The 10857-nt window shown below is 44.3% G+C and overlaps 1 protein-coding gene across 1 annotated transcript; it reads right to left on the bottom strand.

The window, feature by feature from the left end:
- Window positions 1-6741: 6741 nt before the first annotated feature.
- Window positions 6742-8315, bottom strand: TMEM30B (transmembrane protein 30B). The gene has a single exon (XM_032875252.1). The coding sequence runs from the start codon at window positions 8210-8212 to the stop codon at window positions 7151-7153; it is 1062 nt and encodes a 353-aa protein (XP_032731143.1). The 5' UTR covers window positions 8213-8315; the 3' UTR covers window positions 6742-7150.
- Window positions 8316-10857: the final 2542 nt, after the last annotated feature.

Genomic DNA, 10857 nt, shown 5'->3' with positions numbered 1-10857 from the left:
TGTCAGCTTAGGGCTGGTAATGCAAAGCTGTCCCTTAACTTGTTTTCCAGAATCAGAGGAAAGTTTGTAATAACAAAATTTTATAGCTCCTGCCCGGTAACATATATTACTTTTAAAAAATAGAAATACCTTTCCCTTATCATGCATTATTCTTTTACACGTACAATTTTCCTGACGTATTGAAGTAATATTCCACGGTTTGCCATGACTTGGAGGTTTATGGCCCTTCTGTGGCAGATCAGACTAAACATAATTCATTCATAGCTACTTAGTGCTCAGGGAAATAAACCCCTGAACTTAAATAATGGTGGTGTGACCTCTGTAAAATATTATTTATGGTTTTAAAACTACTATTATGTAGATATCAAGATGTGCCAAATGTTATAAACCAAACATGAGCTGGCAAATGGGACAAAATGCAGTTCCATTTATTTTTGCTTTCCTTTTCGGATATTTCTGTACAAATGCTATTTTCACTTAAATGGATTCTGGGGGTAATTACCTGGCAGAGGAAAGCAATGTTCATTTACATTTTATTATAGAATGCTACAGTAAGTAAAACGTTCTCCTCCATAAAGAACCACTGCAGAAATGTAAACATTCCATTAGCTTACTCAGTTTAATAGGAAAGACGTTGATTACCTTTGAGTATAAAGTAACTGTCCTCACTATCAATGGACTAAGGTAACCCATCTGTTATTCATTGTTGCAAATTAGCTTATGGAGGAAGACTTGCTTGCACATTTAAGTCACCCCAATGGGAACTTGAAGCTTAGAGTGTTTGTGGTGTTAGGAATATATGTGTATTCCCAGCACTCCTTGCTTTAAATTTTCATATGTTGAGGGTGTCGTGTCCACATCTCATTTGTTTCCTCAATTATTTTGAGGAATGTTTGAGGAATATTCCTCAACTAGATTGGAGGAGATAACATGGTCAGTGGCAGTAAAGTAATGGAATCATTGGTTTCCTCATCATCATTCAGCACATATTTGAAGACCCACCATGTGCTGGTAGATCAACTTGGCACTGGCAAGAATAAGTCAGAAAACAAAGTCTCAGGCAGCCAAGAGCTAATAGTCCAGATATGGAGATAGACAAGCAAATAAGCCATTTCTAGGCAAACCAGTAAGTGCTCTGAGAGATGGATAAGCACAAAGGGAAGACGAGGCTGGAGGCAGGGAGTAGAGGAGACAAGGAGGATTTGCAGAGGACTTCACAGAAGACAGAGGACACAGCGTAGTCTTGAGGATAATTGGAGAGATTTGGGTGGTCGGGTAGACAAGCAAGACCGGCACCGACAAAGAGATGAGGGGATGTTGGGTTTAGGCCTCTTAGAATCATTCTATGTGGCTGGAATTTGGTGGGGCCTTGAGGAGAAAGGGATCAAAATTTAGAATGAGGCCAACCACGAAGGCCTTGTAGACCATGCTAAAGAACTGGGACTTCCGCCCGCAGGCTGTGCATAGACATGGGAGATTTTACGTTGAGGGGAACAGGATGAGATTTATGTTTTGGTTAGCTCATTGTGGCTGAGATGTGGAGAATAAACTGGAGCCCAATTAGCAGGCTCCTCCCACTTCCAGATGAGAAATAACAAAGACCTGGGCCGGAGCAGTGACAGAGACCTCACTGAAAGTGCTTTTGGGATATAGAAGCAACAGGAACTGATAACAATTTGGATGGAAAAGGGAACAGGGAGGAGCCAAGGAAGCAGTTCAGAGTTTTGGTTTGGGAGATTGAGAGAGAGAGAGAAGTAATTTTCAGCGAGCAGGACTGTTTTTGGAAGAATGAGCTTGGAGAAGAGGCCCATGAGTTAGGGCTGACCATGATGAGCTTATGCTACTTGTAAGACATCTGGGTCTGTCCCATAGGCCCTTGGAAATGTGAGTTTGGATCAAAGGCAGGATTCGAGGCCATCTATATATGTGATGTTCAAAATTAATTTTAAAGATTTTTGAAAGTGAATGTATGAGCTAATTTAACCCCTTAAGTAAAATTCGAGAAATACTGTAATTTGATTATTTGCAAATTATGTTAACGTAACATAAATCTTAACCCCTAAAGCCTTTTGGGAAAAGAGTGAAAAGTATTTTAACATTCAATCACAATGACTAGGAAGTGTTGCATCTTCCATTTTGGATTAACACAAACGGGAACTGTCTTTTACCTCTTAAAATCATAACAAGAACTAAGTCTTCCTTGGGAAATACTCAAGTGGCCCATTTAAATGACTATCACTGCCACATCCCGAACTTATGCTTTTGTTTTAGAATACTATTGACTTTTAGAGAGTTCTGAAAAAAAAAAAAAAAGAAAGAAATGAGAAAGGAATATATTTCTTCCTCGTCAGTCTTGATGACTTTCTAAAACCTCATGCATTTTGATGGGTAAGATTAATGAGACCACATAGTGTTAAGCACCTTGGACTTTCAGAACAAAGGTCTTTTAGATGAACAAAGTATCGTTATTAATGACACATCACTTCCAGTTTTCATCAGCAATGTAAAGTTTTGGCCACTCTAATGGGAACTTAAGAGCTCAACGTGGAGGGCAAAGCTATTAGCAAAGGTTCTTGACAGTAATACTTTTCACTTCTAAGAAAAAGGATAAATCACACTCAAACTGATCAAAAAGACAAGTTGAGGGGTTCAGAAGGAGGTGAGCCACGGCTTACTGAATTTCTCAAGGGCCTCGTGGCCCATGAGCCTGCTCATAAGCTCTGCCCTCCGTGATGGGCTCCCGTCCCTATCTTCTGGACACCTTGCTGGCTCAGAAAAATCTCTCATGCTCTAAACCTCATCTTGCCCTCTTATTCCCCCTCTCCTGGCTTTCTGTGCCCACAAATAGTTTCTGCGGGATTTCATCACCTCCAAGATTTTTTCTGTCCTGCTCGGCCAGATCCATGCCATAAGGAGTGCAGACTGCTGCACGGACTGAACCTACATGGTGGGAATCATAGGGCCCTGTGGCAAACCAGCAGGGAAGCAGTTTTTCCTAAATACCTGTTGTTAGTCTTACTTACTGGGGCAATGATGCAGGATGGCTGTGTACTTAAGAGTCAATGCTGTTAGCAAGTTTTACAAAGTCTTTTTTTTTAAGATTTTATTTATTTATTTGACAGAGAGCAAAAGCAGGGGAATGGCAGGCAGAGGGAGAGGGAGAAGCAGGCTCCCCACTGAGCAAGGAGCCATCTGGTCTCAATCCCAGGACCCCGGGATCATGACGTGAGCTGAAGGCGGATGTTTAACTGACTGAGCCACCCCCGAGCCCCAAGTTTTATAAATTCTTTATACAAAGTGCTGCTCTCATGTAAGATCTCTTCGGGAAGGTAGTGTAGTTTTCAGTGAGATTCTTTAAGACCTTTTTTTTTTTTTTTTTTTAGATTTTATTTATTTATTTGACAGACGGCGATCACAGGTAGGCAGAGAGGGGCAGGCAGAGAGAGGAAGGCAGAGAGAAGAAGGGAAGAGGCTCCCTCCTGAGCGGAGAGCCTGATGCGGGGCTTGATCCCAAGACCCTGGGATCATGACCTGAGCCGAAGGAAGAGGCTTTAACCCACTGAGCCACCCAGGCGCCCCTAAGACCTTCTTAATGACACTTAAAAAACTACTCTGTTTCTGTTGGAGGGGAATTAAGAGAAATTCCCCTGGGGGGAAAACACTGAAGTTTTTTTACTTAGTCATCTAAAATCAGTCAGCTATGTTTTAGCTACAGAAGAAGCAAAAAAAAAAAAAAAAAAAAAAAAGTGCCTGAAAAAACTAAAAGAGGGAATTTGCTATTATTATAGTCAGTGATGTCTTATATCCAAGAACATATAAGGAATTGATTATATTGCAGTGTTACCAATAACTTTGAGAACTTGCTCAAGGTTGTTGAGGTCTTCAATGACAAGAGAGCAACAGATTTAAAGTGAGGCAGAAAGGCCTGTGAGATGTGTTTGTTACTAACAGCAATCCCAGACTATTAATCTGTCTCTGATGTTTTTTTAACAATTGCATAATTAGCAAATTGTTTATCTAGTTGATCTGATCCTGGAGATACCTAGAGTCTTTTTTCTTGTTCTGTTATTGTTTTGGGAGTTTCCCCACCAACCACGTTTGTTTCTCTTTTGTTTGTGGTTTAGTTTACAAGGTAAATCAAAGCACATTTCCAGTCCATTTGTTGAGGTTCAATCTTTTCTGTCTCATTCCAGAAGACAGAGCTCTAGCTCCAGGCATTTACTAGACAACATGAAAATTTAAGCCCAGCTGGAAACCTGAGATATCAAACAAAATGCTACAGCACAGGGATCATCACAAGAAAATGCTTCATATTTCTGTTTATAAAGTTTTTGAGGGTTTGTAGTCCAAAAGATCCAACAAATAATTGCAATTTAGAATCTGAGTAAAATGCAGAAATGGAGAAGACTGCGATAATCACATTTTTAAATAAATTTTCATACTATCTTTTAAATCGATCACATTTGACCACATTCGAGTAATAGTTGAAGATCAACTAATTCATATTACATGTTGGTGTTCATGTAACTTCAAATTCTGTTTTAGAAAGATTAAGTTCACTCTGAGCCTTATTTTGAAAGACGATTTTCTTGCTGCAATAAGAACCTACTAATTGCAAATGAACAAAGTGGCTGGTACCATTTGTGCCTTTAAGGTCATAGTTCAAAAGAATTAAGCAAACATGATAACAAAGGTAAGACAAACACAACCTTTATTCTCTTTCAAACGCCCAGGGAATAGGACCTGGAACCACATTCACTGATTTAATCAGAATACCTTAAATTTTGTGGTCTCATTAAAAATTCTACAGCAATGGACCAAATATTATAAAAATGATAGTAAAATACATGGTTACTCTCAGCCACATAGTAAAAAAGTAGCAAATTCTCTTGTCCAACAAAAAGAAAGCTAGGCTAGTGAGCTGCTTGATCAATTATTCCTAATAAATAAAGATGATCCTATATACATATAATGATCAGGTTTTCACAGCCTAAAATCACAACATGCAGTCTGACAATAAAATTGTGTCACACTCAGGAACTGGGAAGCTAGCACGCTCGAAAGACCAAAATATTTTTTGGTTTATGCCAAATAGTGGGATAGAAATATTAACTCACAACTACTCCAGAATGTTGGAGACAGATGGCAGTGAGCATGCATGCTGCCTATCAATTATTAATTTTCAAAGAACTAGAATAGAGTATAATAACATTAATGTAAATTATTCAATACAATTCAATATTCTCTGGCTACAAAAAAAGTATGTCAAAATCTTGTACTACCTTCTAGCCATGAAGAAAAACAGCAGTAACTGGAAAACAGCTGTAAAAGAGAGCAGGTATCAGACAACTGACAGAATACCAAATAATTTAGTTTCAGGAAATAAACAGGTTAAAATGGTATCACTAAAGGTTTTTGTTTTTGTTTTGCCATAAAAAGGTGATTTTTTAAAAATCTATTGCTTAGAAGTCAGTCAGTCAGAGAAAGACAAATACCATATGGTTTCACTCATATGTGGAATTTAAGAAACAAAACAGATGAACACAGGGGAAGGGAAGGAAAAATAAAATAAGATGAAAACATAGACGGAGGCAAACCATAAGAGATGCAGAGCTCCAGGAAACTGAGAGTTGCTGGAGGGGTGGAGTGGGGGATGGGGTAACTGGGTGATGGGCATTAAGGAGGGCACCTGACGGAATGCGCACTGGGTATTATATGCAACTGATGAATCAGGTTTTTATCAGAATTTATCAGTTGATAAATTCTACCTCTAAAACTAATTTGAAAAAAATCTATTGCTCAGAATAACTTTATATACGGTAGGGTAATTTTAGAGTAGCCAGACTTTAAGATTATCTTGACGTTTCTCAAGATTCTAGATAACATACATGACTGTATTCCTTGGCATTCCTTTAAAACAATTACTAGAAATAAGCATGCTTCATTTGAGAACATAGATTAAAAAGTTTTTCTTCTGACTCCAGGGAAAACGTATGCATGAAAAAAGCCTTTTTTCTCTAAGCATAAAAAGTAACTTAGATGACAAAGAGGACTGAGTCAGGAGTCAGGACAAACAGATTTGACTTCAGGGAAATCATTTTTCCTCTGAGACCCCTTCCATCTATCTGATTCTGAAGTTAAAATACTCACTCCAAGCTGGGCAAAGTGGCCTGGCATTATCAAGTTTGTATACAGTACTGGGCAAACTGTTGTTGTTTTCACTTTAACCCTCCAATATTTGTCCTGCAAACCCGTATGCCAGATTTCTAGAGCTAGCCAGTTTTTTCTCCCCACTCATTCCACACATTGAGAGCTTTCTATGTTGAAGGCAGGATGCTGGGCAAAACTTGCAATATTATGACTGTGTCACTGTCCCTGGGAATCCATGACTACCTGAAGAGCTGAATGCAGGTCACTGCTTCAAGGCCAACCTCAGACACATGAGCAAACAGAGAACATCCAGTGTTCTACTTGCTCCCTGGGTCAGGGCAGTGATTCCCGAATTTGAGGGAATACAGGAGCAATCTCCAGACAGGCTTGTTAAAACACAGTTTTGTTTTGTTTTGGTTTGGTTTTTTTAAACACAGGGCTCTCACCCCAGCCTTATTGTGTCAGAATGGGTCTGTGTCTACAGTATATCCACATTTTTACAGGTATATTCTCTCCCACCCCTCCACACCTCTGCAAGTCATTTGTGGGCTTCACTCTCTCTCCCAGCATTCCTCCCCAACCTCCCAAAGAAAACCACGGTGTTGTAGGGATAAGAGAGTCAGAGGCAGGAGCCAAGGAATAGCTGCGTGACCCTGAATGAGTTAACATCTCTAGGTCTCAGTCTCTTCATCAGATAGAAGTTGAACAGGAATCTCTACTGTCCCTTCCACACTCAAATGCTGCGTACTTTAAGAACCTAACATGTCAACTCGGTAAATCGTGAAGATGGGGAGAATTTACAAGGATGTCTCAATCTGCGGTCCAAACACCCCAGCAAGGTTCTGGTAGCCCCCAGTTGTATGTAATTCCTCCCTCTGGTCCAGGCATCACACCAGGAGGAAAAGTGAGGCAAGGCTGGAACTGGAATTGATTGGGAGAATCTAAGAAGCTTGCGGGAGAGTTCAGACAACTAGCCGGAAGGGTCCTTTGAAAACGGGAATCACTCTGCGTCCTCGTCCTCGTCGTTCTGGTCCTGGTAGCGAATGTAGACGACCAGCATGACAAAGCCCATGAGGATGCAGAGGGAGCCGACGACCAGGTAGGCGATGCCCAGGAAGGGGTTCTTGCCGCCCATCCAGGAGATGTTGCTGAAGACGATGAGCTTGTGGCCGCCGAAGGCGCGCACCGGGTAGTTGTAGGTGATGTTGACGAGGTAGGCGCCGCGCGGCAGCCCGGTGGAGTAGCTGCCCTGGCGGATGCGCGCGTACAGCTTGCGGAACGTGGGCAGCGCCGCCGTGCGCATCCACACCACGAAGTCCTGGTTGATGAAGCCGGTGTTGTTCGGGTCCGGGCTCAGCTCGTAGACCGGCCGGGGCCAATTGGGCGGCGGGGCGGTGCCCTGGAAGGCGAGCGCCAGGCTGCCGTTCACCAGCGGCGGGTTGCGGAACTTGACGTGGCAGTCGGTCCACCAGGCGATGCCGGTGCGGTCGAGCGGCACCTCGACGTACGGCCCGCCGGGCTGGCGCTGGTGCCACAGCGAGAAGGAGTCGTTGAAGAGGCTGTTGGCGATGGAGCCGCAGGGCGCGATGGGCAGGCCGGAGGCGCGGCGCTGGTAGGGGGCGCACTCGTTGGCCGGGTGGCGCAGCGCGCTCGGCAGCCCGCTCAGCTGCGAGTCGTCGCGGGACACGCTGTAGCGCCGGTTGTTCTGGTAGAAGTTGGTCAGCTCGTAGTAGAGGTACACGGGGCCCGGGAAGAGCTCCCGCAGCGAGAAGTACCAGGCGCACGAGCAGCGAAGCGGCGGCGCGCGGTCCTGGTCGGCCAGGGCGCACGCCGAGCAGTTGCCGGTGCCCGGGTTGCCCGTGTAGTCGTACTCGAGCTCCTTGATGCCGTTGGAGGAGTAGAAGAGGCCCAGGCCCAGGCCGATGAAGGCCAGGCCGGCGCAGAAGAAGAGCGGCAGCGCGATGCTGGCGGACAGCAGCGGCTGCCAGGCGGGGAGGCGCTGCTGCGTGAACGCGGTGTTGTCGGGCTGGTGGGCGCCCCGGGCCGTGGCGCTCCAGGTCATGGCTGCCGCGCCGGGTCGGACGAGGGACAGGCGGAGTGGCGCTCACGAGCGGCCAGCCGGGGGCGCCGCCCCTCCGCGCCGGGCGAGCCCGGGGGCTGCTCCCGGCCCCGCTTTCCGCAGGCTCAGGTGAGTTTGGGGGCTGGCCCCGCCTCCGGCCCCCGCACAGGTCAGTCTTAGCCTTCTCCTTGCTGTGACCTGAACCGCTCAGTTCCGCCTCTGCCCAGGTGAGCCGAGCCGGCTCCGCCCCTGCTGGTGATGGGCAGCGGCGCCCAGCCTCTCCGGAGCGGAGCGGGGCGGGCGTTGGTTTCCTCACCTGGCGGGCCCGAGGCTCGCGTTTTCTCCGGGTCTGGGTGGGTCCGGCCGCCAGCTCCTCCTACCCGAGGTGAGGGGCGGCCCCAGGCTGCGTCTGAGTAGCTCCTGCCTTGCTCAGGTACCACCTTCGCTTCCGCCTTCTAAGTAAGTAGAGATCCTGGGCCAGTGTCTGCTGTGATCACAGGAACTGCCACCTGTAGCAAGCACAAAGTTCACTGAGAGATTGCATCGGGGACTTGAAGGTTTCAGATTATTAATCCTCTTTTATCTGGGGGGGGGGGGGGGGTGGGGGTGGGGGAGTGACTCTAGACCCTTTCGTCTTTGTAAGTTAACTTACGGACCCCTGTTTAGTCAACTTCTAACCACAAATTGTAATACCGAGAGATTACACTATAGCAAATCTATTAGTCATTCAATGTCAGCAATTCAAATTCTAGCATATTTTTAAAAAGACGAATGCTTTTCCGGCCAGGTATGGCAGTCTGGGTGCAAAGCTAAGAAAAATAGAAAGTTCTCTAAAAATAAAATTAAGTATTTAAAAAAGAGAATCACAGACCACAAGAGGTTCAAAGCCTTTAAATATCTCTCTAGCTGCTGGAAAAACCACACAAGGGTAAAAATGCACTGGACTACCTGTGATTTCCTTTTCTTTTCAGATTCTTTGCCTGACTGGAGAAAGGCCCAATCCAAGGTCCCCAAAGACCTACCTGCTATCCACAGTCAAGGACTTTGGGAATGGTTTGGCCTAGGGAGGTGAACTATAAGGATTTATAGGACTTATTTTAAAGAGAACCCAAATGAGCTCTGGGGCATTGCTTGGGATTCTGGCTTTTATGTGCCATATACACAAGGGGGTATCAGGCCATTTCAGCTTTGTGCTAAATTCTCCCTAGGTGTTGAGGGGTTCCTGCCTCTCCTCCAGCTCATAAAATGCCAACAACTTAAATATTTTCTATATTACACTTTTGCACCTGGAATAACAGGTTGCCTTCAGGAGTTGATGAAAACCCATTGAAATTTGGAAAGTTAAAATTCTTGCAAAATTAAACAACAAGAATTTTTAAAAGCATCATCATGGTAAGTACTATAGAAGACAGAAGAGAATTCGACTAAAAAGGACCCTTGACCTCAAAGCGTTTGCAGTCTGTTTAGGGATATATATTACTTTGAAGTAAAAAGAAAATCAAAAGACACAATAGACGGCATATAGTCAAGTACCAAATTGCACTTTACAGGAATGATACTAAAAATTAAAAAGTAATATTGTTTTAACAATAAAAAATTCATTATCTTGTTGAATGGAATGAATGCAGGTTAGAGGCTTTATCTGTTAGAGGTCACTGGGGGAGAGTCAGATGACTTGAATTCCACTTCCCTCATGTCTAATTGTACCCCAAGAGAGGAAATTCTAACATTGCCAACAAGTTCCTGAAGTCTGATCCAATCTTCACTACACCTTTTCTTCAATAAGATAAAAGAACAAACAGTTCTCTGTATCATTATTGTTGAGTTCCATCTACACTTCTCATCAAATCATCAGTCAGCTTGACAGAAAGTACACAAAACTGGTCTCTAGGAAGAAATTCAGTCCTCAAAACTTAATCTAACACCACCACTCCCCTAAAAGTCTGAGCCCTCCTGTTGAGCTGAGAGCCTTTCCCTGGATGGAAGGCAACAATTCATTCATTCTTCTAATTAAGGTAAAACCAGCGCGTTCCAAAAGTCAAGAGAAGAGAATATTTCAAGACAGGGAATGGTCAACAGGGTGAAACACAGCTGAGGGTTCAAGTGAGATAAAAAATGAAAAGGAGTCATGGCATTTGACTTTTGTGGGAGCAGTTTGGGTGTTGGGGTGGGAAGAGTCAGGTTCTGTCAGGTGAAGGAAAGGGGAAATGGAGACAAGCAAGGTAGAACAACTCTTTAGAAATGTGGGGATGGGGAGGAAGGAGAAAGGCAAGTGGTAGTCATTGTGAAGAGCACGTATTTCAGAGGAAAAGCTTCTTTATAGAGGACAGACTACTGTTTATTCTGAGGGAAAAAGATTATAATTCAGGCAAGGTTGCAGATGGGTGATCCTGGGTGGCACAAAGGCAGGAACAGGCCGGGGGTCCAGAGGACAGGTGCAGGGTTACCTCACCCCAGAAATTAAATGACATGGAATAAAGATGGATCCAGAATGTAACTGGGCTGTGGGTTCAGCTCAAGAGAAGGAAGTTTTAATTTAATAATTTCCTCCGTGCACTAAAATGCAGGGTCATCTCCAAAGGAAAGAGTGAGAGGAGGGGGAGAGGGAACTGACCAGGGACACAGGAAGGGATGTTGAGTGGCTTAGT

Source organism: Lontra canadensis, unplaced genomic scaffold (assembly GCF_010015895.1).
Source record: "Lontra canadensis isolate GAN:19392208 unplaced genomic scaffold, GSC_riverotter_1.0 scaffold55, whole genome shotgun sequence".
In the NCBI taxonomy this organism is placed as follows: Eukaryota; Metazoa; Chordata; class Mammalia; order Carnivora; family Mustelidae; genus Lontra; species Lontra canadensis.
This window is presented reverse-complemented; position numbering and strand designations above follow the sequence as displayed.

Coding starts and splice junctions, on each gene's coding strand:
- TMEM30B (XM_032875252.1), bottom strand. CDS start 8,212: ATGACCTGGAGCGCCACGGCCCGGGGCGCCCACCAGCCCGACAACACC.